This window comes from Mchenga conophoros, linkage group LG19 (assembly GCF_057382185.1).
Source record: "Mchenga conophoros isolate Kocher_MC1m ecotype Shallow Benthic linkage group LG19, M_conophoros_male_GT1.1, whole genome shotgun sequence".
NCBI classification, from domain to species: domain Eukaryota; kingdom Metazoa; phylum Chordata; class Actinopteri; order Cichliformes; family Cichlidae; genus Mchenga; species Mchenga conophoros.
Window position 1 is genome coordinate 8,527,643 of NC_140544.1, and position 27,817 is coordinate 8,555,459.

Below are 27,817 nucleotides of genomic sequence, written 5' to 3' on the forward strand. Positions count from 1 at the left end.
CCTTATTACTCACACAGTGGTAACTGCTTCCTTTGTACACAGTTGAATATCTTCTTTTAAAGCGTAATGTTGCTCTAGCTGTGCTCACTGTGATCCTGAGCTCCTGTTATGTTTGCTGCAGGGGATCCAGCGGAGGATCACAGTGACCCTCATCCACGAGAAAGGCAGCGAGCTCCATTGGAAAGATGTTCGTGAGCTGGTTGTAGGTGAGCAGCCTGCCTTTAGGGTCTAGTCGTGCTATACCTCTGTGTAGAAAACAAAACCCCAAAGCACCGAAACAATGTTTTATAGTGTTTGTGTGCTTTTGATAGAGGAAGACAGGACAGAACATCATTAAAGGGATTTGACTTTGTGAGATCACCCTGAAAACGCACCACTCGGTTCACTCTGAGATATTTTCAGTCTGGAAAGATGAATCTGTCGGGCTTCAGGCTGCTTCTCACTTTAAGCAGTTCATGCTGTAGCTGATGGACCAAAAATGACATTTGATATTTTAGACATTCAGCTGCTGACTCTGAAGCCAACAGGCTCTTGAGTGTGGATGATTGTGTTGGTACTGGATGCTGTGATCAAACAGCTGTTCTGATCTGTCTTCATTCATGCCTGTTGTTATTAAGCCTCCTAAGCTCCAAACCAGTAAAAGCAATCTTTGGAGGCAACACCCTTTTTAGTACTTTGCTGTATTTGTTTGTGATTGTGTGACACTGAACCACAGTGCTATGTATATCCTCTGTAACACTCAGACGTTTCCAGATCAGTGTTTCCCCCTCAGCTGTTTCTCACTATAGAGTCTTTCCTCTGTAACAATGAGGCACCAGCAGAGCATATCTGGCTCCCAGTCTGTGGCTGATAGTGCCCCCTGCTGTTAATAACAGGAACAGTGTAACCTTGTATGGAGCTCATAGTGATGGTCTGAAGATTGCTGCTGCAAGGCAGTAATTTGTATCCATGTGTGCTGTCTATTCTGAGCATATGCAGTTATGTGAGCTCTCAGGTTTTATGTATCAGGACATAATTAAAAACAATCAGGTCCTTAGTAGGTCTTAATATGAGGTAAATATAAAACATGAAGTGTTTGTGAGGTTCATCTGCAGCACCTTTGTCTCTGTGAAATGTTTGCTAATTTAACATTTTCCCTCCTAAACAGGAAGGAGTTTGTGGAGGCCTATGTGAATCATGCCTTCAACACATCAGTGGAGAATCTGTTCCAGGAGTTCAAGCGAGGCTTCTTCCTGGTGTGTGAGCAGGATTTGGTGAGGCTGTTTCGACCAGAGGAGCTGCAGGGAGTGCTGGTCGGCCAGGACGTGCATGACTGGGAAAAGTTCAAACAGGTACAGTCAGCCAAACAGACACAGGCTGTAGTTTCACAGCTGTCCTGTAGCACAATAACTGTGTACTGCATACTGTCAAAAGCATTCAGTCGGCTGCTTTAACACAAATATGAACTTGTGTCACATCTCAGTCTTAATCCAGACTTTTGTATGATAGTATAATATAATAGTCAGCCCACCCTTCGCAGCTATAACTGCTTCCACTCTTCTGGGAAAGCTTTCCACAAGGTTTAGGTGTGTTTATGGGAATTTTTTGACTATTCTTCCAGAGGTGCATTTGTGGTGTCAGACACTGACGTTGGAGGAGAAGGCCTGGCTCACAGTTGCTGCACTAATTCATCCCAAAGATGTTCTATCAGGTTGAGGTCAGGACTCTGTGCAGGCTAGTCCAGTTCTTCTACACCAAACTCACTCATCCATGTCTTTATGGACCTTGTATTGTGCACTGGTGCCCAGCCATGTGCACACATGCCCACACTTTACACTTGGCACAGTGCAGTCAGACAAGTACTTCTGGCAACCACCAAACCCTGACACATCCATCGGATTGCCAGTCAGAGAAGTGTGATTCGTCACTCCAGTAAACACATCTCCACTGCTTTAGAGTCCAGTGTTGAGATGCTTAAATCACTCCATCTGACGCTTTGCATTGTGTTTGTCAGTGTAAGGCTGGGATGCAGCTGCTCAGCCATGGAAACCAATGAAGTTTGGACATCTGTAACAACAGCAGACTGCAGATATTGGTGACTTAAGTGCACTATGAGCCTTAGCATCAGCTGACTCGCTGTCATTTCCAATTACTTCCACTTTGTTATAATATCACTAACAGCTGACTATGGAATATTTAATAGCGAGGAAATTTCATGACTGGACTTGTTGCACTGGTGCATCCTATCACATTACCATGCTGGAATTCATTCAGTTCCTGAGAGCGACTCGTCCTTTCACACATGTTTGTAGAAGTAGTCTGCATGCCTAGGTGCTTGATTTAATACACCTGTGTCCATGGAAGTGATTGGAACACATTAATTGAATGATTTGGATGTGTTAGGGAATACTTTTGGCAACATAGTGTATGCCTGACCTTACAAACTCTATGTCATTGTCCACTGTTTTCAGAACACAAGTTATGGTTGGAGATATCATGACCGCCACCCCACCATACAGATGTTTTGGGAGGTATTTGATGAACTAACTGAAGAGCAGAGGAGAGATTTCCTTCGTAAGTACTTGCTGAAGCCTCCATTATGATATGTTACTGAAATCACACTGTATCATATAAAACATTAGATTTTTCTGCACTTTACCAAGATACATTAGAGAGCAGCATTGTTCTGATTAATATACTGTAAAGCTGCTTCTAGCTGGTGGACTGAGCCGCCTCACCTTTCACCTGGCTCACGTCACACACCTGGAGAGACTCGACCTCCACCTGTGTTGCCTCACGCGAGATGATCTAGAGGCTCTGAGTCAGTTGCTACCAATCTCACACGCCGGACACTAATCGCATGCTCGCTGCAGCAGTCATGTGACTCGTTGTTTTTCAGTCCAGGTGCTGCCCTCTCTCACTGCACTGACCGAGCTTGATGTGTCATCCAATAAGGAAGTGGGAGGTGTGGTCCACCTGCTGGTCTCCGCCCTCCCTGCGACACAAATGAGGCGGCTGCCATTCAACAGCTGCTACATGAGCAACGAGTCCTTCACTGCTCTGGGTAACACACACACACACACACACACACACACACACACACACACTTGTTTATTTATAGAAGTTTTCCTTCAAGTCATTCTCCCTGAATACCTCTTCCACCCTCTAGCCTGAAATGGTGAAAACTTTGTGTTTATGCATCAGCCCTGGCGGTGTCCTATCTGCGCACGGTGGATATTTCCTGGTGTAAAGTGGTTGGCGGTCACTTGGCGCTCCTGCTGGATGCTCTGCAGCCATCAGTCGTCAGCGAGCTCCGTCTTTGCAGCTGCGAGCTCACCACTGATGACATGCAACATCTGGGTAACTAACACACAATGACATTATACTTTTTCTTTTTTGGTCTGTAGTGGATCATTAGGCTGCATAAATGTATATTAAGACAAGTAAAGCCTGAAGGAAATTGATATTTCTTTCATTTATTTCATGCTGCCAGCATCTGTAGCTGTCGTATAAAACAAAACAATGAAACTATTCGGTGTTATTTTTGTCTCCATCAGAAACATTGTGAACAAAACAGTAAAGTGAACAGGCATAAAGTGATCAGTTATCAATGGGTCCTCTTCCTCTGTGCAGCTGCCGTGTGCAGACGGGGCTGTCTCTCCTCACTCCGTGCACTGGATCTGTCCTACAACAGCTTGGTGGGAGACAACGGTTGGTGCAGTCTGTTTGCAGCAGGAGGTCTGGGCTCTCTGGAAGACGTGGATGTCAGTTTGCGACCTTCAACCTCTGCTCCGTGCTCAGCCTGGCTGCCCGCTCTGCTCCGAGCTCTGCCTCAAATGCCGGCGCTGGCTCGACTGGCCATGCAGAGGTGGACAGCTGACTGTCAGGAGAGAGAGCAGCTGAGGTACTGTCTGAAAAAGAGGAGCGTCCTGCTGGAAAGGGATCCAGATTTACAAGACACATCATCAGCATGTAAAGGGAACAGTCAGGAGAGCCTAGAAGAGAGTCAGCCTGAGGAGATTGGAGCGGACCGCACTGGAATTTACTGTCAAAGAGCGACCCACTTTGTTGCTTTATTATTATTTTTTTAAGTCTCTGTTACCACAAGAAGGTCAGTGTTGACGTCAGCTGCATCACGTCTGATGTAAACTGTGTCACACGTGATGGTTTCAGGGAATACTGGGAACTTACAGAGTTAAGCACAGCTGGTGTGGGTTATCATATTTGTCGTCTCTCACCTTGGCTGCAGGGTCTGGGTCTTTCCAATGCAGCAGTCCTAACACTTGAGACACACATGCCGAGAAGTGGGGATACCTGGAAATGGACAAAGGCTTTCAGCAGAGTTTTAAAGCAGCTATTCAGGAAAAGAGCTGTGAATTATCTGCATACCTTGTTAGGTAATCAGCTATTTTGGGGTTCTTTAACAAATCAACCAAAAGGTCGACTGAGTATTTTCTCGTCAGAGTACCATCACCGTTCACGATGATGTTGAGCACAAGCTGGAGCGTTTGATGGATGTTCTTTGCATCAAAGAGCTACGAGGAAATCCCAGAGAGTAGAGACAGGATATTATGTGAATCAGCATGAATGTTGTTTGTTGTTCAACAGATAAAAACAAGAAGAGAAAATAGAAACAAAGTAAAAAAGGAACAATTGTTTCTGCCGTTAAGAAAAAAAATTGAGTCATGGCAGAGACCTGCAGAAGTCTTGAGTCTCATTTGATGACATTTTGTCAGATTGCCTTGTAATTTAAAAAAAACAAAACTGTTTTTTGAGCAAAAGTTCTCCAGGTTTTTTTGGAGTTCTTTCAAAGTTTTCTTATTTTTGGACGTTAGCTGCTTTTTCACTCTTTTTCAGTCCAGTCTGTGCATCTGAACATTTACAGAAAGATTTCTTTGTTTCGTCTTTAGACACTTTGTTAAACGCAGATCCCAGCAGAGTTCACCTACCTTCTCTCCAACCTTCTCAGGTTTTGTGGATATTATACATGGTTATGCTGAGGATATGTCGGCTACTTTCCACTGGAAATGCCTTTTGGTTAAACTGTCAGCGAGGAATTTGCACTGTTACATTTTTATATAACTTTAATGCAAAAAAAACAGCTGCTTGTTTAAGTGAAAATACACTGATGGGGTTTTTTTCTATTCATGAACAGGAGTGTGATCAGTTTAATAAAAGAAAAAATAACCATAACCAAGATATGAGGGGAAATCTTGGACAAATACAAGCAGACTGGAGCAGCCAGCGTTCAAAACACCGACGTTCAAGGTAACAGAAGGTTCCCGAGCCACATCCACCCAGCTGGTTTCTGTGTTTCTTGTGTATTTGTGTACACTGTGACTTCATGGCTGTCTTGGGCTCCAGCTCTTGTTTTGGTGTCTCATTAATTTGATTTAATGTCCTGCTTAGTGATAACATCACTCTTGGCCTCCCTGCACTGGCTTCCAATTGAATTTAGGATTCATTTTCAAGTTCTTTTATTGGTTTTTAAATCTTTAAATGGTCTGGCACCTGCTGAAGCCCTATGTCCCCACTCGTTCGCTCCGGTCAGCTGAGCAGCTGTTGCTCTCAGTCCCCAAATCACGGCTGAAACTGAGAGGAGACCGAGCGTTCTCTATCGTGGCTCCTAAGCTTTGGAATAATCTTCCTCTTCACATTAGGCAATCGACATCAGTGCTGGTTTTTAAATCCAGATTGAAAAAGCATTTTTATTCACTGGCTTTTGACTCAGTGGTTGACTGACTTGTATTTTATTGTTTTTCGCTATGTTTATTATTGTATCGTATTTATTATTCTTATGGTATCTATTATGTTTCTATTGTTCAGCAGTTTGGTCAGCCTTGTGTGTTTTTAAAGTGCTATATAAATAAACAATGATGATGATGATGAACATAGTAACGTGTGTTGGGTTGCTCTGTCTTCAGACTCACTGTCAGACTGATTAGACAGTGAGTCTGAAGGTGAGAGTCCTCACTGCCCACGCCTGTCTTTGGGTCTGACCAACACCGTTTCCTGTGTGTCATTCCCCCCTCGCCTTCCCCCCATCCGTCCTGTCTGCACTGACCTCTCCAATAAAGACAAAAGGCCTCATTTTCTGAAACTCTTCCTATCCCATCACCTTGCGAAGAATCACTTCACCATGTTGATTAATAAGGACGGTGGGAATGGTTTGAAGTCTCGTCACAGAAAATGTGCCAAAGGCAAAGAATCTGAGCTTGAAATAAAATGAAATGAAAGATCAGCCCCACACAGGGGTTAAATTCAGATGGAAACTCTTATCACACAAAGAGAACAAGCGAATAAATATATCTGAGTGTGGCCCCTCGACTGTCACAGTGTAGCTGACATTTGATCTTATCATGTGTTAAAGCTATTTTAATTACTGAAGAGAACCAGTGTCAAACTCAGCCCAAGTATGGTTGTACGTTAATCCTTAAAGCAACAACGTTTTTAAAGTTGCAGCGTCATTTTTACACCACACCTAAAATCCCACTAATCGTCCGGGCTCTTCACCCTCTGACCACACGCTGGGGTATCTAACACCACATGACCCAAATGGAAACTATGTCAGCTGAAAGAAACCCATCGAAATGTGCAACACTTAAAACTTTGCCTGATTGGAGCATGGCTTCAAATACAGCCCTGAAAACAGACAGGCGGTCGTTGGCATTTCGCCCTCGTTCCTGAGAGACTACATCGATGTCAACAAATGAACTACTGTGGCGTCACAGCTGGGGCCTTCTCTGTGTCGTTTATAACACAGAGAAGGACCCAGCTGTGACGCTGAAGTGGTATCTTTAAATTAGCTGTAGGTGTGAATGCTTGTCTGTCTCTCTGTTAGCTTTGCAACAGACTGGTGATATTCAGAGTGCACCATATGTCTGGTATTATTTCCCTTCCAAATTAGTGCTTCCTCTTAGTTGCTGGTCTAAATTTGTTTCCTTTCATGTTCAGGCCGTGTTAGTGTTGTCTCTGTGTGTAGCAGGTTTTGTCTCCATGTTTGTTTCACTGTCTGCCTGTCTGTCTCTGTATTCTGTACTTCTGATAGACGTCTAATTTTGCCAGTCCCTCTTTTTGTGCGCCTTGTACCTTGTCACTCTCTGTGACCGCGTCTCACTTTGCCAGTTCCCATGTATTTAGTCAGTTAATGGTGGTCTGAGTAACCCTCACCACTTTGTTCTCCAGTGTCTTTGTTCCTGTTCATCCTACATATTTTCCCCCATTTGTTATTTATTTCTGCTGTTCGCTATTTATATTTTATTCCTGCACAGTTTGCTTGAAGCACTCATATTTTGTCTATTCTATTCATGTGGATCTTATCTTTCTATTTCCTTGCTTCCTTTTCTGTTTACTTTGCTTCTTGCCCGTGTTTCGTCCTTTTGCGGTGTCTGTGTTTTTTTATCCTATGGTCTCTTTTAAGTTTGTTTGTCTCTTTACTTCTTCAAACTGAATTCAAAGTGGAGCAAATGCTATATAACATTCTCATAGTCTCATTCACACTAACGTTGGTTCTGTATCTTGTAACCAAAGGAAGCTTCAGCATGCAGACTGGAGCCAGCGATCAAAACACGTGCTTCCTATTTTATTTTGTTGGTTATGTTGAGTTTTGCTGTAACTGTCTCGTTACTCCTGATTTGTCCCTGCCGTCTCCTCTTCCCTAATAACCGTCCTGTGTGTTTATTGTTTAATCTTCTCCTTTCGTCACCCAGCTTCACTGGTCATGTTTCCTAGTGTTATCCCCCAGTATAGGTTTCTGAGTTTCTCAGTTCCCTGTCAGATATTTCATATCATTCTCTCCGTCCAAAATAAACAGGCTGCCTTTAGTTTATCCTTGCCAGCCTGTGAGTCTGCATTTGGGTCTTCTTTTTTCAAAACAAATGATCATACTCCCCGCAGATTGTGATAGTGACACCTCCAGGCCATGCTGCAACTCTCTGGAGCTTTCCGCTCTTCAGGAACTCTCTCTGCAGGAGGGGGAGATACAGGAGAGGTGGAGGAAGATCTCAGCCTGGGCGTCTATTGTCTTATGTAGTCTGGAAGATGAGTGGATGGTGGGGTGGGTGCAGTTTTCTCTGTGGTGGGGTTGGGTGGACTGTCCCGGGCTCTGTGGGGCCGGGAGGCGCTGCTGCACTGGGCCCCGGTCTGGATGGGCCTGGGCCCCCTTTCCCTGGCGGGGCGCGGAGTATGGGGGTGTCACCAGGGTGCAGAGGAGGCTACCCCCCCTCTGTCCCCTTCTGGCTGCCTCTGCCTCAATTTTATCCCACAACTTAGACATTCACATTACTCACACTCTCATTACACATACATATAGGATCTTGGGGGTGGGCACAATACATGGATACATGGATACATGGATACACGATACATGTACACCCCACCCCTGGTGTCGTTGCCCACCTCTCAATTTTAAATACACGTAGACATTGAGGGCTATCAGGAGGGACTATGCGCTTACCTGCTGCTCTCTGGCAGGTAGCTCCATGCCCTCCTGGGTTTTAAAGGCACCTTACAACACACATGCATCAACACTACAATGAGCGGGTGGAGGGAGGTTTGGAGTCTTCTCTCACCCCCATTCTCTGCGGCCTGCTGGAGCGGGGGGGCTAGGAGGAGGAGTTGGCCGTCCGACTGCGGTCTGGAGTGTGGGGCCTCCCTGCTGCTGCGGAGTCGGGGTGGTCTGCCTCTCCCCACCGCAGGGAAAAGGGTAACACTACCTGGGTCTGGGTGCAGTTCCCCCTCCAGGGGCAACGGTACCTAGACCCGGTTTGTAGAGTACGCTTGGGGAGTGTGATCGTGTGTACAGCGTCTCTTTATGTCTGTCTCCACGTTGGTTGAGTGTGGAGTAAGTGCATATGAGAGCATGAGGGTGGGAATGGATGTTTGTATCTGTGTGTGCCTGTATGTCTGTGTCTATATGTCAGGTTGGGTATCAGACGCCACCTCTCTGGGGACATCTCAGGCCCTCCAAGGTTTGGAGGCCTATCTCCACCCACCACCACTTCCCCTGCCAGTGGCGGACTCCCTCAGACATCGGTGCGTTGGTGGTTCTTTGTGTCCGGGGATGGACGTCCAGGTACACACCGGCTCACTCCTTGGCGGCCGCTTATCGGGGCCTGGAGCCTGGGGCTCGCTCGGGCCACTTCGGAGGTGGGGTGCCCCCGGCCTCTCGGCCTGGGGCTCGGTCACTCAGGCACAGCTGGCTGCCGGCGGAGCTCACGGGCGCGTCACTGCAACTCCCCCTGGCTTCTGCTCCGCGGCTGCTGAGTGAGCCCTCATCTGGGACTCTCCTCAGCTCTTTCTGGGACAGTGGCGCGGCTGCCCCTCTGTTGGTCTTTCTTGGTCTGTTGTGTTCTGGGGGCCTCTGGATGTCTGGAGTTTTGATCTCCTCCATACCTGCTTCATGCCCTGGAGGACGGGGCTGTGGCCCCCCCACACCCTCTAGCAGATTATTACATGAAGGAACCTTTTAAAAAAACAAGCGCGTCCATGCTCACAGGTGCTCACACACACAAACTTCACCCTTTTTGGCTTCTACCTCAAAGCACACTGTGTTCTGTTGATCTTATGTGCTGCACAATAATGTTTAATATTTAGTATTTACTGTCATATTCCCATATATCATTGTGATGTTGTTTATTCTATTACTCTTGTTCTCTTCTGCTTGTTTTCTTTTTTCTTTCTCAACAGGTGATCCAGGTGATTAATAGATGCATTTTTTTTCTTTTTTTTTTCTATGGCTTTGTGTCCAGATATCAGCGCTCACCTGGCTGGCACCAAGAAGGTTCAGCAAGTGCTCCCCAGACCTGGAGTCCTGGACAGATTCTTCCCAGACCAGCCTCAAGCTGTGCAGCAGATCCGAGCGACATTGGCTGACCTCTACACTCTAGACATGGTGAGACAAAGGGCACGGTTTGTTCATTGTTTGGAAAATTTGGCATTAGATAATCCTCACCTGGGTGTTGCTGTTCAGTGTAAGCAATATCATTTGCATTTTATTCCTCTGATTTATTTCTCTGTGGCGTTTATGAACTCGAATTTCTTAGGCTGGCTTTTAAGGAAGGAGAAAAGGTATGTATCAGTTGGCTGGGAAGAAAGATGGAGGTGGAAAGGATGTGCAAGCTATGGGACAAAGTTGCTGAGACTAGGTTAAAAAGAGGTGAGGATCAGTGAGCAGGAGTGTGGCTTTGTGCTGAAAAGAGCACAACAGATTGTCTGGAGAGAAGGTGAAGGAAAGTCAGCTGAAGCAAGACAGTTTGTGGAGTTTGTGTTGGACTGTATGTTATGCTGGGAGCCTGGGGATTAGTGCACTTTGATTCCAAGTTAATACTAGCTAGTGTTTCTCACTGGTTTTTGGGTGGTGGAGTAAAAGGGATTGGTTGGTGGCTGTTTCTAATGTTAGCCTTTTCTTTGCTTTCTTACAGGCAGGGTAAAGACATGGTGATGAATGAGTGTGTGGGCCGTCTGCTGAGGACCAAGAGCTCAGGACAGTCAGACGGGGGCGTCGCAGCAGGAGTCACCGTGCTCGACAATCCTCTGCTGTCCTGAGATGTCACACTCCTGCCTGCACATACAAACCACACTGAAGTCAAAGTTCCACCTGCACCTCCACCTGTTCTTGCAACAGCATGAAAACTGACAGAGGTGAGACAGCAGAAAAGTTCTTGTCTATTTTTTTTTTTTTTTTTTACTAAGTTAAGGAATTAAGTTAAGAAGAGTGATTAAATAAATAGTTTCTTGCATTTTTGATTTAATGATTGTGTTTAGGATTATTTCAGAAACATGTTTAGAGGATCTTTGTAAGCCTGTATTTACTTTAAAAGAAGGGAAGCACTTCTTCATCCTACAGAAAAGGTGACACATTACAGATGAGTTCATAAAAAGTGTCTCTGTCACTCTTTCAAGGCTCTGTCACTTTTTCTTTTTGACTGGAACAGCATGGTAAAGTAGGCCTAGGCTGCCATCTTGTGGCAGTGTGTTGTTACTACAACATATGAAATTGTGTTTCTATTGGAAATATAATTCAGCACCACTGAGCCGCTCTCTCAGATACAAACTGAACCTGTTTTTTTAGACATATAAATCACTAAGTACAGTGAAGCTTTTGGTTTTGTAAAAGTGTTTCTTATTCTAAATGCATGTTGATTTTTATCAGGGTGAAGAGCAGTTAGCAGTGCATTCATGGACATCTTTAAACTATTAATTGAAGAATCTTTGGTGATGATGGCATGAACTAGAAACGTGAGCTCCAGGTGAGACTGCACAGAAGAACAAGTGTCCTTAAACTGCATCAACTGATGACGTCTTACAATTTTATTCCACTGTGTGTTTTTATCATTGAATGTTTCTGTCTTTGTGTACATGTAATGCAGACACTAAAGCTGAGCCAGAACTTCATGCTGAAGAGAAGGATTCTTTTAAAATGCATGGGGGAGCAAGCGAGTCAGATACCAAGGGCACAAAGATGAAGCAGGTCTGATCGGAAACCGTTTATTTCCAGGCCAGGGAGCACAAATAAAAACACCCTTAAAAGGTTCCCTCCTGCTCAACCGCGTCACTCCCTACGGAGAGAAGATCTACATGACCTTATCTGCGTATCTGGAGGTCAGCCGCTGCTCCGCCGTGTTGTACCTGTTTGTACGTGTTTTTAAGTCTCTTGATGTCATCGTGTCTAACACACACCCTTTATCTCCTCTCTGCAGCTGGACCATTGCATCCAGCCTGCCATTATCACCAAAGACATCTGCACGGTCTTTTACTCCCGAGACGCCAAGATTTCCCCACCCCGTTCTCTCAAGAACCTCTTTGGGACTGGATACTCCAAAACTGCTGACTGGTAAATCTGGGCTGCTGCACTGTGGCCATCTCTGTTTCACAATCAAAGATATCTGCCCTGTTCCAAAGTTTCCTTGTTCAAAACTTCTGCTTCATTATAGCAACCGAGTGACTGGGATCTACGAGCTGAGCTTGTGTAAGATGTCTGACACTGGAAGCCCAGGTGAGCGGCCATGAAACATGTTTAAAGAACGGCAGCTGTTTTATCATAATTCTGTGGAGAGCTTCATCCTAATGAGGGCTCATGTCCTGAGCAGGGATGCAGAGGAGGAGGAGGAAGGTCCTGGACACATCAGTGGCTTATGTGCGTGGAGAGGAGAACCTGGCCGGCTGGAGGCCCAGAGGAGATAGCCTCATCCTAGAGCACCAGTGGGAGCTGGAGAAGATGGAGCAGCTGCAGGAGGTGGGGCCTTAAAAGATTCATAAAGAAATAAATCTGTTTAATATCGTAGAGGGAAAAATGACTTTTCAGCTCAAAGACCAAAGTGCTATTCTAAAAAGTTTTTTCTTAGAGTACAGACTTTACATGACTAACCTCCCCTTTTCTCCCCACCTCACATTCGCCCCCATCTTTCGTCCAGGTGGAAAAGACCCGTCACCTTCTGGGAGAGGCGGCTCCCGTGGGAACAGCTCCCACCACCAAGTCCCTGAGTGAGTCTCTGTCCCCCAGCGTGAGCTCCGGCACTCTGTCCACATCCACCTCCGTCTCCTCGCAGATCTCCAGCACCACCTTTGAAAGCGTGAGAAGGAGCTGGCCACCAAGGTGAGAAAAACGTGGGCTTAGTGGGCGTTCTTGTTGCTGCCTTCTTCCTTCTCTGCTCGGAGCTGATCGGTCTTGTTCCTGTTGTGTTGTAGTGCCTGCGCCTTCTGACACACACCTTCAATACTGAATACAAGCAGCTGGTGAACAGCATCAGTGACTGCAAGGTGAGAAATAATACAAAGAAATAAAAAAATAGCCTTTCTGTGTCACATCAGGGAGTTCCTATATTGACGTCTACCTCATCCTGCTGTTGTTTCACTTCAGCTTTCTCTCATCTCACCGATCGGACGTGATCCATCCGTGACGAGCTTCAGCAGTGCCACCCTCACCCCTTCCTCTACCTGCCCCTCTCTCTCGGACTCGCGCTGTGGCTCCATGGGCCAGAAGTAAACATATTTTTAGGAACATTGACCTCGATCTGCAAACGGTTATTGACAGGTTATCTATTTGATTCTAACTTGGTGTGATTTGTGTTAAAGGACCCCTGAGAACAGCTCACGTGCCTCCAGTCCCTCCTGCTCAGACTGTGAAAACTTCCCGATGGTTCCCACTCTGGAGACCTCCTACCTTGCGCGGGCTGCAAAAGAACGAGTTCCTGAACTTGGTGCCTGATATTGAAGAAATGCGACCAGGGTGAGTAATGCCATATTAACCCAAATACTGTCACTATGACATGTGTCTCACAGACCAAATGTAAGTCGACACTCATGTTCTCTAGTTCAAGCAGAAATGATGTGGATCGATTCAAATTCCTGAGCCTGGATGATTTCAGCTGGAAACAAACCAACTCTGCTTCTTCCTCAGATAATTCAATTCAATTTTATTTATATAGCGCCAAATCACAACAAAAGTCACCTCAAGGCGCTTCATAGATACAGAGAAAAACCCAACAATCATATGACCCCCTATGAGCAAGCACTTTGGCGACAGTGGGAAGGAAAAACTCCCTTTTAACAGGAAGAAACCTCCAGCAGAACCAGGCTCAGGGAGGGGCGGGGCCATCTGCTGCGACCAGTTGGGGTGAGAGAAGGAAGATGGGATAAAGACATGCTGTGGAAGAGAGACAGAGGTTAATAACAGATATGATTCAATGCAGAGAGGTCTATTAACTCATACTGAGTGAGAAAGGAGACTGGAAAGGAAAAATTCAATGCATCATGGGAATCCCCGGCAGGCTACATCTATTGCAGCATAACTCAGGGTCACCTGGTCCAGCCCTAAATATATACTTTACCAAAGAGGAAAGTTTTAAGCCTAATCTTGAAATCTTGTCTTCTGAATCCAAACTGGAAGCTGGTTCCACAGAAGAGGGGCCTGAAAACTGAATGTGTTCACTGACCGGTGTTGCCAGCTTTGGTGGCTCGTCTCCCGCTCGAAGAGGACCAAAAAGAGAACAATACAGTGTTCAGCTGCCTGGCTGTGCTCTACACACACAGCCCTGCTCTGGTACAGTAAAAACCACATTTACATTTGTTTACATTTCCAATGTAGAGGATGAGTTTAGATCACTGTGGTCCAAGCTTGTCGTCAGTTATAGAAACTGGATGTTGCACAGGAAAGTGTGTTTCCTTACATTTATTTTGTGTTGACAGAAGTCTTTGATTCATATTGATTATCAGAGGTGGGACCAAGTCATTGTTTTGCAAGTCTCAAGTAAGTCTCAAGTCTTTATCCTCAAGTCTCAAGTCAAGTCTCAAGTAATGTCAGGCAAGTCAGAGTCGAGTCTCAAGTCACTGGTGTAAAAGTCCGAGTCAAGTCACAAGTCTGAAACTTTGAATTTCAAGTCCTTTCGAGTCTTTAAAAAAAAAAAAAACGAAAAAAGTATGTTGCAGTTATATGCTAAATGTAAATATTAGACCATGTAATTTTAAAATCTGTGTTTTTCTCAACACATGACAAAATAGTGAACTTAGAAAATATACACAAATTGTGAAATTGCACCTCTTTAAAATGCAGCTCAATTAAACCTAGCTCCAAGAATAATTTTCACCGACAGTTCTGAGATAAGCTGCATGTTATTCTTGGATGCGGTTGTAGGACCGGCTTTAAAATCGCATTACAAAAATATCATACAAAAAAAACTGCATCACCAACGTAGCCTGGACAACATTTGCTAGTTAGATGAAGTCAGCTATCTCATCTTAGCATATTTATATGCATATTTATAATCATACGGTTCTTGGAGTGAGTGCATACACTCATGAAGTTTAGTAACTTCAGGTCACTGCAACAAGCCCAGGTACAGTTTACCGACGGATGGGTACAGGACCTTGAAACGCACCGTGTAGAACGAAAGACCATCGTACGTATCATAAGTTTACCAGTCTCACAAATCGTCGTCATAAATACACATTCCTTAACCGTTTATTAATAGGACCTTTGAGCTCAACGGTAATTAATTAGTAGTGGAAATAATTTCTGGTTCATCACAGAAATGTAGCAGTGACAATAATACTGTATGCTGTAATCGTACTGGGCAATTAGTGATACAAAAAACCTGTTTTATCCTGTGAATAAAAGTATATGTTTTTGTCACTGTACCATAATAACAGAAGCGAAACGCAATATTGTGTCAGGACAATTCACTATTTATGCACAATAAATAAAGGAGCATAGCGCGACAATTTCTGTTCAGCGCCAGACTTGCTTGTAACCTATATCACCAATTATGTTATGAAAATGACGTATTAACTACTAAAAAACACTGACCTTCGTGTAAATGCTTGGAGCAGACTAACCGTGAGCTGGAGTGTTCTGGGACGTTATATTTGATCTTTGAATGGCTGCAATCCAGGCCATCCGTCGCCTCTTTGTTACTTCGGAAACATGGCTCGAACAATTTCTCTTCAACGACATAATCCGATAACAACCGATCTCTTTACCCGTCGGCTTCCCGTGGCTGTCATGCGACCGGCTATTGCAGTTAATAATACAACAGCTTCTTGACATTTTTGTGTTTCTTTTTATCGCTGTGTGACTGATTTCAATTGAAAGCCTGCGTGCGCTAGTACCGCTTGCCACGAGTTCCCAGAATCCTTTGCGGTTTTACCCCTGAATGACGTCACATTTTCAATTTCTATATAATATGCATGTTAAATTTTATATTTGGGGTAAAATATCAAGTCTTTTCAAGTAAACCGGTTCAAGTCCAATTCAAGTCCCAAGTCATTGGTGTAAAAGTCCAAGTCAAGTCACAAGTCTTACAACATTTTTTCAAGTCAAGTCTAAAGTCATAAAATTAATGACTCGAGTCTGACTCGAGTCCAAGTCATGTGACTCGAGTCCACACCTCTGTTGATTATTAAAGCGGGCTTTAACCTGTGGAGAAACGCGTGTGCTCTTGCTCCTTCAAACGGTTTTCTTCAGAGATTTCTCACTGTTTGTACACATGCTGAGTGGCTAGTTTTGAAAACACTTACTTTACCTTTACTACTCTGCTCAGAAATGCAACCTGTGACCTTACACAGCCCAAAAACTTATCCTAAAACATAAATTAACAAGGACAGAAGCTTTTTACAAATGCTTCAACAGTGTAATTCTAACAAGGTATGCAATACATCTAATGTCAGTTCAGAGGTATGAAGTGATGACACTGACATCACTGAATAAAAGCAGTCTTGTCATAATAAGCTTTGCTGTGGACAGTTGGCGCGTTAAACTTTTTCTTATAAATAAAAAAGGTAATCAGATGTTAAGTTTGTTCAGTTTTAGTTGTTCTCATTGTGTTGCTCCTCAGATCTCCCGTTGTCCCTGAGCCTGACTAAAGCCCGGCAGCTTGTTTTCAGGGCATGGCAATGCAGATATGAGCTAAATGTGACACAGCAAAGAAAAATCAGAATCAAGAAACCCTGAGCTGACTTTCATGGCTGCAGACATGACATTAAGAGCCTCACAGATCAAAAAAGTATGGGATTTAAACTGCTTCTAGACCTGCACACGTCTGTTTCCAGGGCAGGATATCCATTCCAGTGCAGCAGAAGGAGCGGTCAGTGTGGACCTCGGTGCTGTACAGGACCTCCTGGAGCTGCTTGTCTCCTGGCATCTGGGCTTTCACTCGTATCTGAAGGACAAAATAGGAAAATCAAGTTGCTCTCACTGTCACCTGATTTCCACAGACTGCCATCTGACCACATCCCTGCAGTTGGATCCCACCGCCGTACCTCTAGGATGGGTCTTCTTGGTGTCAACCCAAACCACCCTCTCCTTCAGCTCTGAGCTGAATATATACACATGATTGCTTCTTAAAAAACAAACAAAAACAAAAAAACGTCCCCACACGGAGTGAGACTCAGTCTTGGATGCCCAGATCAGCCAGTGTGGTGTCCAAGAAAGGGAAGGGTTGGTTTGCCAAGTTGGGCTGTACCTCGATGGGCAGTGTCACCAACATGGGGATATCCTGCTCCAGTCTGACGCGCAACATCTTGTTGTGGGACCCCGGGAGCTTCCTGTCTGCCGATCCGCCTCTCCGTCGGCCTGCTCCACAGTCGCCGCCTCCTCCAGAGAGCGTTTTGTGTCGTCTGCTGCCAGCTTGACTTGCTGATCTTTATCTCAGGAGGCAGTGGGTTTTTACCCTCTCCCCCTTTGGTCCTGTGCGTTATCGTTTAAAACTCGCTATCTGCATCTTTTGGCTCCAGCACGTCTTTATTGTTAGAGTTGTTGCTTGCTGTGTTCTTCTGCAGGGTGCTGATGATTCATTGTTCTGCTTCTTCTGATGGTAAACGCCTCTGGAAAGCCTGAATATGTGAGCGCGTCTGATTCATACAGAGTTCTGCTCTGCCCCCCCGGACTGATATATGCAGCCAGTGTGAATGTGTGTTATGTATCACTCACATGTTAGGTTCATTAGACTGACACAAGGGTGATGCACGGATGTTGGTGTTTTTAGGGCCAAGTGTGAAAGTGGAAGAAAGACAATTTCTTTTGAAATGTTAAAAGAATGTTGGAAATTTGATCAGAATACAGTAAAAATGAGAGAAACAGATATTTTTCTCAGATCATTGTGTTAAATTGTCATAATCGCCGTGTTCTCTTTAAGACTATCAGCTCTACTCTAAACAACCCTGAAAGCCTCTGCTGACACATGTCATCAGTTCCTTTCTTTCTTTGTAAACAAGGTCGAGTCTGTCAGGTCAGCAATAGAACTTCCTACAGATGACCCATCAGTGTTTATTCCATGACTGTAAACATGTTTCCATTTGTCACTTCAGTCTTTACTCTGAAATACAGGAAATGACATCATGGCTCAAAATCTTTGTCGTTCAAACAATTCTTTATTTAACAATATTTTAACTTTATTTAACAAAATACATTCAATAAAAACTTGAACAACAGAAAACTGATTTTTAATCCAACCACTGAAAAAAAAGGTAACGACTGAACACAAACAGAAGAACAATTTATAAAGATTAAAATGGAACTACATGAACAGTTTGATTCATAGCCTCATTTGAACTTTAACTTAAACTTAAGGAGAGCCGACCTGAGCTCTGTGGAGCCTGATCTCCAGGGTTTTAAGTTGGACTCTGAAACCAGAGGATGTTTCTCTCTCTTCAGAGTCACTCTGATCCTGTGATGGGAACGATTTCAGCCCTGCGTGATCGCGCTGATGTTTGCACAGAGCAGATGATGAAGTGAATGTTTTGGCACAGTGGTAACAGTGAAACAGTTTATTAGTAACGTGGGATCGTTTGTGTGCAGAGTATGAACTGAGATTACTGAAGCTCTTGTCACACTGCTCACAGCTGTAGTTTCCTTCCATGTGTGTACGTTCATGGTTGCTACGACTACCTGACTGTGAGAAGCTTTTGTCACAGTGTCTGCACTTGTATGGTTTTGCTCCTGTGTGGACTCGTTTGTGTGTTTTAAGCTGACTTGCAGTGGTGAAGGATGACCCACACTGATCACAGAGGTGCTTTTTGACCCCACTGTGAAAGAGTTCATGTTGTTTTAACTCAGCTGATGTGGGGAAGCTTCTCCCACATTCTTTGCAGTATTTCAGTTTGTCTCCAGTGTGTTTACGTTGATGTATTTTTAGGCCGGCTTGCTGACTGAAAGTTTTTCCACAGATGTCACAACGAAAGTCTTTCCCACCACCACAGCGATGACAGGGTTGAGAAGTGGATCCATCTGTGTCGCTCTGCTTCTAAACAAAGACACAAAGACAGTGTAAGTCAGTCCTTCAACACTTTTATCCTGAAAGTCGCCTGAAATAAAGAGCAGACGTCCAGTTACATTTTACTGTTTCGATTAACACACTTAGTTTACTGGGCTACAATAACTACAATACTACCACCATAATACTACAGCAATACTTATTTAATATTACAGTAACATCTGACTTACACTTAAATGAAATGAAAACCTGAATAATGGCTCAGAGCTACTCTTCGGTGCAGTAGAAGTGCTAACATGCTAACACAATTTAATGAGCAGACTTGTTCCAAACAGTCAGACTGAACTTACAAGAATAAAATAAAAATACAAACCTCACAGTAACTGCACTTGTAGAGTCTCTTTCTGGTGTGGATCTGTTGGTGTCGTCTCAGGTGCTGTGGAGTTTTAAAAGTCTTCTCACACAGGTCACATTGATAAGGTCTCTCCTCAGTGTGGGTAAACATGTGGCGTTGTAACTGTGTGTCTGTTGTAAAGTATTTGCCACACTGATCACACCAGTACACATCTTCTCCGGTGTGAATGCGTACGTGTATATTTCGGTACCCTAGCTGGCTGAACGTTTTTCCACAGATGTCACAGCTGTATGCCTTAATTCCAGAGTGGGTAACTAGATGTCTCTGTAAGTGGCTACTGTGAGTAAAAGCTCTGCCACACTGATCACAGCTGTAAGCTTTAACTCCACTGTGGACGACTTGGTGTGTTTTCAGGGAATTCTTCCAGGAAAACGACTTTCCACACAAGTCACAGCTGAACGGTCTCTCTCCAGTGTGGATGAGCTGATGTTGTTTTAGTTTAAACTTCCAGGTAAAATCCTTCCCACACTCGTCACAGGTGTATTTTTTCTCTCTCTTTCTTCTGTGAGGTTTGTCGGCCTCCTGAGAGCGCTGACTTCTCGGTCCACGTTGGTCCTGCAGTGACAGAGATACAAACAGAGGCAGTGAGTGAAATGCAGTCATTAAACAAACTGAAGCTTCAAACTCCCTCCATTAACACTAGTTTTAAACCTGAAGGTGGAGTGTGGCACCAAACACCTTAAAGGTCTCTTATCCCCACCTACTGGTAGTAGTAACACATTACATCCAACCTGCTGTTAAAGATAATTAATCATTGTTCAAACACTCTAAAATCATGCCCATCCCTCCTGCCTGTGCACAAATATTAATGCTAACACACTCATAGTAATAAATGTTTACCAGGTCTGTACTTTTTTATATTTCCTGTTTGTTTCCTATTATATATTTCTATAATTGTATAATTTATTCGATAATAATAAATCAAATGTAACAGTTACTAGCTTGGTTCAGTGAAGGATGATGTCAGAGTCTGACTGTAACCTGACGTTTTTTTTACTTTTACTCGCTACATTAAAAAAAAAAAAATCTGTATTTTCTACTCCTTACATTTTCAACACAGGCTTGTTACTTTTGGTTTAAGTCATTTGAGGGGAGTTATTTCATCACTGCGGGCATCAAAGATCAAATTGATTTGAGCCTAAACAGTAACACATGAAATCCAATCCTGCATCATACACCAGGCTGTGTGGTAAAGTCCTATAAATGGAGCATGTAACGATCACTGTAACACAAACCGTAAATCTTATCTGAGTTTAAAGGTTTAAATCACCGTCAATTTCATCCTTCTATGATTCAGAGTTTGGCGACATCCTTATCATACAGAGTTCCGTTGGCTGAGTTGGGGAAAAGTTCTCAATAGAGTTTTTGAGCTCAGCAAGGAAATCTGTCAGTTCATGGTGTGAGATTATTATATTATCTTATGCCACGTTATACCCCTAATTAAAGATAGTGAAATTATTACGTAGTTTTAGTTTGCATTATTCTCCTGACTTTGAAGAAGGTGACAACTATTACAGTTATTAAACTGATTTGTATTACATTAGACTGCTGATTTATTGTGAATGAGTGATATTGTTTTATGATGCATTATACTGCTGAGGTATAAGAAATACTGTTTTCAGAGAGTCATGGCCTTATTTGTCTGATTAGAAGAGAACAGAGCATACCGGAGAGGTTTTCTGCCCCATCTCATCAGGAGGAGATAAAACAGGGAGCCAAGGCCGTCACTTAGGCGCCGTAAGAGAGAAAGAATGTGAATGTTTAGGTTTTATGACTAGGTGGAGGGGGGCTGAAGCTATAAGAATGTGAGAAACACTCAGACGCTTCGAGATCAGGCGGACACCCTCCCGCGCTCATCTCCCCTCCGGATGGTTTATGCTCAAAAGTGTTGAATTGTATGGAATAAAAGATTGTTGATTGAGCATTTATACACCGAGTATTGTCCTTCCTTCAGCCCAAAGATCAAAAGAATTGGGAGATTTAACAATGGACATGGCATGTATGATGCAGTGAAGGCATTTCAAGTGAAGCTGTCACAAATGCACCAGTGCAACCTGTCTCACTTTCCCTGTTGCCAAGTAATGTTGAACCAAGTCGGCGCACTTTGCTGATAAACTGAGCGCACTGAGTTCGCGGCGCTTTGGTGACTGTGAAGCACAAAAAGAGAATTTCAAGCTTCTTCTTTACGTGGAAACTGCACCTGTGCAGATTCAGATGGAGCTGCAGTGTAATGGTACACTCAAGGCAAAGTACGACACTGAATGGCCTGCACAGTTTATTAGTTCCATTCCTGCAGCAATGCCCCAGCTCCGTCTACATGCAGCTCCAACCTTGTGTATGTTTTCATTTATTTTTTCTGGGGTTTTTGCAGCATGTTCATATTTCTAACTTGCATAATTTTGACAGGATATATTTTTATGAAGATCAAAACATTTAAAGTTAAAGTTGATTTTTTAAGTTTATTTATTCTGGAATAAAATTCCTGTCTGTTTTTATTCATATTTCTGTTTAAAAAACATGGTTTTAGTGTGTTCAATAAATGTTTATCTTGTTTGGCCCGCGACCTAAAGTGTGCCTTGAGTTTTGCTCCCTGTGCAGTTGAGTTTGACACCCCTGGTGTAGAGGATGGAAATCAGCCAGGACAACTCATGAAACATCTGCAGACATCTGGTTGAATTCAGTTGTGTACATCCACAGAGAGCAGCAGGTCAGCTGATCACAGCCTGTACATTAAGAACATCGACTGGAGCTCTCAACAGAAATGATTGTGAGCTGTGACTCTTTTCCCCACACTGAGCCACTACAGCTGATTTTAGGGTTGAATCCTGCTGAATCCCACTTTAACCTCTTCCCTGCCCATTTTCCTCTTTAGAGGCAAAGTCACCCTCTACAATGTAGGCATTGTATTATTACATGAATATTACATTACATTAATATAGCACAAGGTTCAGTTAGTTTTGCATAAAATATATATCAGTACTTCATCTTTTACCCCTTTAAGACCTACCATAGAACCAAGAGCTTATGTTTATATTTTTACTAGAGATGGCACGATACCACTTTTTTATGTCCGATACCATGAATTTGGATATCTGCCGATACCGATATGAATCCGATATAGTGTATTTTTTAATCAACAGAACTGTTTTTTTTAAATATCTTGCTGTTTTTGTATAAGTTCATACTCAAGTTAAAAAACAAAACACTAAAGCTATTCTGTTATACCTGTATGCAAAAAATACACAGCACCCAAATATTTCATAGTTCAGTAATAGTGATCAATCTAATACACTTAATCCTACTCCATCCTCCCTATTCTGGTATTTTAAGGAGTAAGTAACCTAAATAATAGGGCTCTAAAACTCCCAGCAAAAAAAAAAAATAGATAGGGAATCACCCACCCTCCACTTCATGATGCTTAATCAACATAATCAACTTTAATTTGATGCAGTGTGAAAAAAGATTCACAGAAATCAATTATTTTTCAAGAATAATTAAATAGATTCAACATCTTTCTTCAACAGAATTGCAGACTGCACAGATGGTACCTTCCCAAAGGAAAAAGTAGTAAAGCTTACTAGGGTATATTAGGCTTAGTTACTATATACAGTCATGGACTTCTATACATTTTACATCAGATTAAAACTTTGGGTGTAAGATTCAGATAATTATTTATTAAAATCTAGACATTTTAAATGAGAATAAGAAAGAAAAGGATGTCTTTGTGCCCCCTTTTCCCTGTTAATGCCCTATCGGCCACCCTGGCTAAACTTTGCTAGATCCGCCCCTGCACAGTTACCAGCCGTCAGCTAGAAAAGGATCCTGGTGTAGAAAGTAATATTAAATAAATTCTAACAACAGCTTATCAAGGTTAAACGTGCTGCTGTTGTTCAGCTGCTGGTTTCCTCTTTCTGGCGCGAAGTGGGCAATAAACAAACAAGAGAGACGGACTCGCGACAGAAAAGCCGATCAGCTGATCATGATTTCATGACTGAAGTAGCAGCAGGAGAGGGAGGGGGAGAGAAGAGGCAGTCGCTCCATATATGTTCCATCGCAGGAATGCTTTACAAACATTCAGAGACGAACTTACACACTTGCTTTACTTCTCTCTGGGATAACTTCCTCGGAGATGAAATGCCGGATTGGTAGCGAGGCTACAAATACACACAGCCGCTCTATCACGTGAGCACACTGCTCCGACGTGCTACGGTTATGAGCCGAGTTACGCCATGTCGCAAGTTTTGTGAGGTGCTTTTTTGAAATTTAATGGATCGGATTACATTTTTTATTTCTCTCCGATATCAGATCCAGTAATTTACGTCAGTATCGAACCGATACGATACGTGATATCGGATCGGTCCATCTCTAATTTTTACATGCCCTTAATGCAGGGCTCTAGAGTGCGACCAATTTGGTCGCAAATGCGACCAAATTTTTCAAGTGGTGCGACTAAAAAATATATTTGCTTGCACCTGTGCGACCAAATGTTCGGGTAGCAAAAAAATAAAAAATCTGCAACCTTCCCTGTGGTCAACAACAGACACACATTATGCCCCTATCGTGGACTAAACCAATCAGAGATAGTAAGGGGCGGGACCTCTCTGATTGGCCGTGGTCCAGTTGAAAGTGCAGGTGGAAGTGGGAGGTGAGTAGCTTGAATAAAGCGATATCAATTCATTAAATCCTGAATCGACTTTTAAATATAACTGTGTTTTGCCAGAAACGCCAGATTCTCAGATTAAAGCTCACAAAACCATTTCAACAACAACCAAACAGCAAATGAGAGCAGGTACACGGACTCCACACAAAGACGTAAACACAGAGCCAACGCATCAGAATCAGCTTTGTCTTTCTCGGCTTTCTCAGCTTAGCGATTCTGATGCGTCCGGTCCGCGCTGTGATTACGTCTTTTTGCGCTGATTCTGAGCTGCAGGTTTTGTCTCTCCAACCAAAATTCACTGAGCCAGCAGCAAAAGAAGCAGCAAACTGCGCTTCACATTTGATCAATGTCGTCATGAATTTTGCTGTTTTGCTTCCACGACTATTAAAATCACACTTCATGCACAGCTAGCTCTCTCTGTACTTCAAGAACAGTTTCCCGTCTCCAATCTCTGTTTTCTGTATTATTCATTCGCTTATTACCCACCAGTCTACCGTTGTTTACGGCGCTGTGGCTGCTGTCTTTTTCTATTCTTTTTTTCACTTAAATGACCTCGGACAAGAAAGCCTATTTTTTCTGTTGTTCAATACTGAAGAAATTTAAACTTTATATGCAGAACATTGTAGAATATTTTGAAGGTTATCTGCTATAAAAAGCCAGACAAGGAAAATCTCCTTCATGTTTTTCTGTGTTTTATTCTCAGTTACTTTCACACAAAGGCATCTGCTGTGATGTTCACAATTCTGAAGAAGTCAGTACTGATAAATGATCAGAATTATAATATTTCTGACTGTCTGAGGCTAAGTTGAATCGAATCGGGACTTTGAAAACCGGAATCGAATGGATTATAGAAATCAGTGATGATACCCAGCCCTAGTGAGCAGCCTAGGCACGACAGAAGTGGATGTAGCTGTAATAGGAAAAGAACTATTGCTAACTTTTCTGTTAAGTTAAGGCCTGATCCTTCTGAAATTCATAGCCAGTGCTCTGACACGGTGTCATCAATCTTTGAATGCTGAAAAAGCACAGTGTATCCAGAAAAACACATTATATTATATAAATTATTATAAAATTTGTGTGCGCCTAACTTTTGTGCTGGTACACCTAACTTTTTAAAGTTAGGCGTACCGGCAAAAAGTTAGTCTAGAGCCCTGCCTTAATGCCATTTTGGGGAGCATTTCAAGTTGCTATACATCAATATGACCATTATATCCCAAATGTTAATAATATCTATGCATTAAGTCCATAGTAACTACATAAAGTGCAAAAAAACTGCAATAAAATACAAAAAAATTTAAATTGTTTTTGTTTTGTTTTTTACACATATTTGTAGTTAGAAAATTGTATCCCTCAAAACTGTAAATTTAAAAAAGTTGCACATTGTTTCCAACCACAGGAAATTTGTTTTTGAGCATTTTTGAGGAAAAACAAAAATAAATATTATAATGCAAATTTGCAAACAAACAGCATGTGCATCAAAATAAACTATTACCAACAGTGCAGTTTGAGTTCTAAGCATCCCAGAAACAATACAGAAAAGAATAAAGTCAAACATGACTTTTAAAAACACCAGTATAGGTGTCGCTGAAGGCAGGTTTTGGCAGGTAAAATTGGACATGTGATAGTTCGCGCTGGCATCTATTCCAACATAGGAAGTGCTATGAACAGCAAAGCGTGTTTCTGGTATATTATGTTTTTTTGCTGCAAGTGCTTTTTATGCAATTTCTGCAAATACATATGTGGAAGGAAACGTGACCTAGGGCAAGCTGATGGCATAAGATGTAAGTACAACTATTCCTAAATAAAATAATTGTGTTAGCTTAAGTGCAGTTCTACCGGGATTTTAAAATTGTTACGCAAAACGGAGCATTCCTGCTCCAATAGGCCTTAAAGGGTTAATGGAGTATTTCTTAACACTCGTATCTGTCACCTTCTTTGTCGAACTCATTGTTTTCTCTGCAGTGGCTGAGCTGAGTCCAAGTAGCGTAAATGTTCCCCTGCTGCTCCGTCAGACTCTTCTCCTCCTGCTGATCAGCTGGGACACAAAACAGAACTTTGTTAGGCTCCACACTGCACTGAAGAGTCAAAGTGTCTCATATGTTCATCTGAGAGCACAAACAACAAATTTTAGCTTCCCTGGGTGAGCAACTTGTTTAAAACATACACAAAAGGTTTGAGCACCGATACCAAATTCAGCAGTATGGCACACCAGTACCAGGAGAGCAATTCCTCTTTAAAAAAAGCCCTGGCAAAGAACAAAAACAGAACAATCGATGGACCTGCATAAACGAGTACAGTGTTTCCCAACCACTGTGCCGCGGCATATATACGTGTGCCGTGAGAACTGATCAGGTGTGCCGTGGAAGATTATCCTATCTGAGTGGGTGTAGAAATCTGAGCCATGATCTGAGTAACCCTCATCACTCAGTCACACTCCGATTCTCTACTTATATCAAGTCCATTGCACTACTTTCAAGCATTCTGCAACCTGTCCTCTAATTTATTCTTATTGTCTTACTGTTTATATTGTTTTCCATGCACGGTTGGTGTGGAGCACCCACAATTTAGTTGAATATGTACAAAGACAATAAAAGACTATTCTATTCTATTTTAAAAACTCTGCAGTACTTTTAAAACACAGATCCCCTCTTGGGGTTCGAGGCTGTATTTGTTTTAAAAATGAATCTCTGGTATCTCTGGCCTATCATTATTATTTTGCTAACAGTTAATCAGGCTCATTTACTGAATACTGATCAGAATTTATCAAATTATCTTTGAAATGATTCTAACAACAGGCCTCTCAGAGTGAGGCCAGTTTTTACAATCACATGCCCTGTGGGCTGACACAACTTTGCTGATAAGACAAAGGCAGCTGTGTTTTAGTCTGGAATACATTTATTTTTTACCTTTCTTTTAAATTGATTTCATTATAGCACTTTTACCGCCAACATATTTGGATTTTTTGGCGCTGGAAGTGACCTTATATTGATGATGGCTGGCGTTAGCTAGCTAGCTAGCTAGCTAGCTAGCTTGGATAGCACGCTGCATTCAAAAACTATGCAGGTGCCACACAGTGACAGAGATGCTAACTAGCGCTTAGTAACAGACTAATAAAATAATAGAAACTCTGATTACACTTAGCTAATTTAAAAGCTTTCTTCTAATAATAACACTGTTTTCTTCTCTGTGTTTCATTAGCATTTGTTAATATTTTCTTGTAAATTAGTTTATAGCAGCTTGACTTGATGTAGAGGCTTTTTCTTTCAACTGGTTCACAAATAACTGACAACAGAGACCGAGGAGAGCAACAGAAAACTTCACTCAGGAGCTAAATTCAAGATTGACTGAACTCAGATCAAAGTTACCTTAGTGCTTCACTTTAGATGAGGAAGAAAAATAAACTAAAACACAAACGCAATGAAGCGGGAACTTCGCGGCTTCTTCTTCTTCTTTGGGGTTTTTCTTTGGCGGTTAGAGCTTTAAGGTGCATTACCGCCACCTGCTGGACTAGATGGTTCTTAAACTAAAACTAGACATTTAAAAGTATTTTAATAAACAATAAAAACAAAGACAAAATGTTTCAGTGTGTTATATTCATGAACATAAACATCAGATGGCTTCAGCTTACGCTTACCCCCATTTATTTAAGAGATTTTGCTCTCTGCAGGCGAGGATTTTTTGTTTAGAGGATCTTTGTAAGCCTGTATTTACTTTAAAAGAAGGGAAGCACTTCTTCATTCTACAGAAAAGGTGACACATTACAGATGAGTTCATAAAAAGTGTCTCTGTCACTCTTTCAAGGCTCTGTCATATGGAAGAAATATAGTATCATCAGAATTCAAGTATTTTTAGACATTGAATTTATGACACTGAATTTTTATCCTCCAAATTTCCCTGCAAAAATATTCACCTGCAAAAATTCACCTGAAAAAAATTCACCTGCAAAAATTCACCTGAAAAAAATTCACCTGCAAAAATTCAACTGCAAAAGTGATGAACTTTAATGACCCAAGCCAGAGCAATCAGCACCAGATCGAGTCGAGTGGCTCTCAGCCA

General features: G+C 42.6%; 4 protein-coding genes and 1 long non-coding RNA gene across 6 annotated transcripts; 4 read left to right on the forward strand and 1 right to left on the reverse strand.

Moving 5' to 3' along the window:
* Positions 1 to 1,173: 1,173 nt before the first annotated feature.
* On the forward strand, positions 1,174 to 5,871 carry LOC146551640 (leucine-rich repeat-containing protein 31-like). Of its 2 annotated transcripts, XM_085256636.1 has the most exons (5): positions 1,174 to 1,331; positions 2,451 to 2,553; positions 2,879 to 3,043; positions 3,184 to 3,339; positions 3,613 to 5,871. In XM_085256636.1, exons 2-5 carry the CDS (start codon positions 2,499 to 2,501, stop codon positions 4,068 to 4,070), a joined length of 834 nt encoding a protein of 277 aa, XP_085112762.1. In that variant the 5' UTR covers positions 1,174 to 1,331; positions 2,451 to 2,498; the 3' UTR covers positions 4,071 to 5,871. The 2 variants fall into 2 exon arrangements, with proteins under 2 accessions (XP_085112762.1, XP_085112761.1); XM_085256635.1 differs by lacking the exons at positions 1,174 to 1,331; positions 2,451 to 2,553 and having other exon boundaries at positions 2,644 to 3,043; positions 3,613 to 4,090; positions 4,229 to 5,871.
* Positions 5,872 to 11,129: 5,258 nt separating this feature from the next.
* On the forward strand, positions 11,130 to 11,807 carry LOC146551641 (uncharacterized). The gene is made up of 3 exons (XR_014889894.1): positions 11,130 to 11,228; positions 11,349 to 11,580; positions 11,679 to 11,807. It is a non-coding gene; the product is annotated as an uncharacterized LOC146551641 (long non-coding RNA).
* A 108-nt stretch (positions 11,808 to 11,915) lies between these two features.
* LOC146551642 (kinesin-like protein KIF1B) lies at positions 11,916 to 12,627 on the forward strand. The gene is made up of 2 exons (XM_085256658.1): positions 11,916 to 12,214; positions 12,393 to 12,627. The coding sequence occupies exons 1-2, from the start codon at positions 12,071 to 12,073 to the stop codon at positions 12,576 to 12,578; spliced, it is 330 nt and encodes a 109-aa protein (XP_085112784.1). The 5' UTR covers positions 11,916 to 12,070; the 3' UTR covers positions 12,579 to 12,627.
* A 60-nt stretch (positions 12,628 to 12,687) lies between these two features.
* LOC146551643 (kinesin-like protein KIF1B) lies at positions 12,688 to 13,197 on the forward strand (the record flags this gene model as incomplete). Its single annotated transcript, XM_085258248.1, has 3 exons — positions 12,688 to 12,738; positions 12,839 to 12,960; positions 13,054 to 13,197. Coding segments are annotated over 3 exons (306 nt in total), but the record flags the coding sequence as incomplete, so codon positions are not given.
* A 4,718-nt stretch (positions 13,198 to 17,915) lies between these two features.
* On the reverse strand, positions 17,916 to 27,223 carry LOC146551644 (uncharacterized). Its single transcript, XM_085256672.1, has 4 exons — positions 27,127 to 27,223; positions 25,692 to 25,796; positions 19,060 to 19,656; positions 17,916 to 18,716 (listed from the first exon to the last, which is right to left on the reverse strand). Exons 2-4 carry the CDS (start codon positions 25,707 to 25,709, stop codon positions 18,039 to 18,041), a joined length of 1,293 nt encoding a protein of 430 aa, XP_085112798.1. The 5' UTR covers positions 25,710 to 25,796; positions 27,127 to 27,223; the 3' UTR covers positions 17,916 to 18,038.
* Between the last annotated feature and the right edge of the window lie 594 nt (positions 27,224 to 27,817).

Coding starts and splice junctions, on each gene's coding strand:
- LOC146551640 (XM_085256636.1), top strand. CDS start 2,499: ATGTTTTGGGAGGTATTTGATGAACTAACTGAAGAGCAGAGGAGAGAT. Junction 2,554..2,878: donor GCAGAGGAGAGATTTCCTTC/GTAAGTACTTGC, acceptor GTTGTTTTTCAG/TCCAGGTGCTGCCCTCTCTC. Junction 3,044..3,183: donor CGAGTCCTTCACTGCTCTGG/GTAACACACACA, acceptor TTTATGCATCAG/CCCTGGCGGTGTCCTATCTG.
- LOC146551644 (XM_085256672.1), bottom strand. Junction 18,717..19,059: donor ACAAGTGCAGTTACTGTGAG/GTTTGTATTTTT, acceptor GTCTTTGTTTAG/AAGCAGAGCGACACAGATGG.
- LOC146551642 (XM_085256658.1), top strand. CDS start 12,071: ATGCAGAGGAGGAGGAGGAAGGTCCTGGACACATCAGTGGCTTATGTG. Junction 12,215..12,392: donor AGATGGAGCAGCTGCAGGAG/GTGGGGCCTTAA, acceptor TCTTTCGTCCAG/GTGGAAAAGACCCGTCACCT.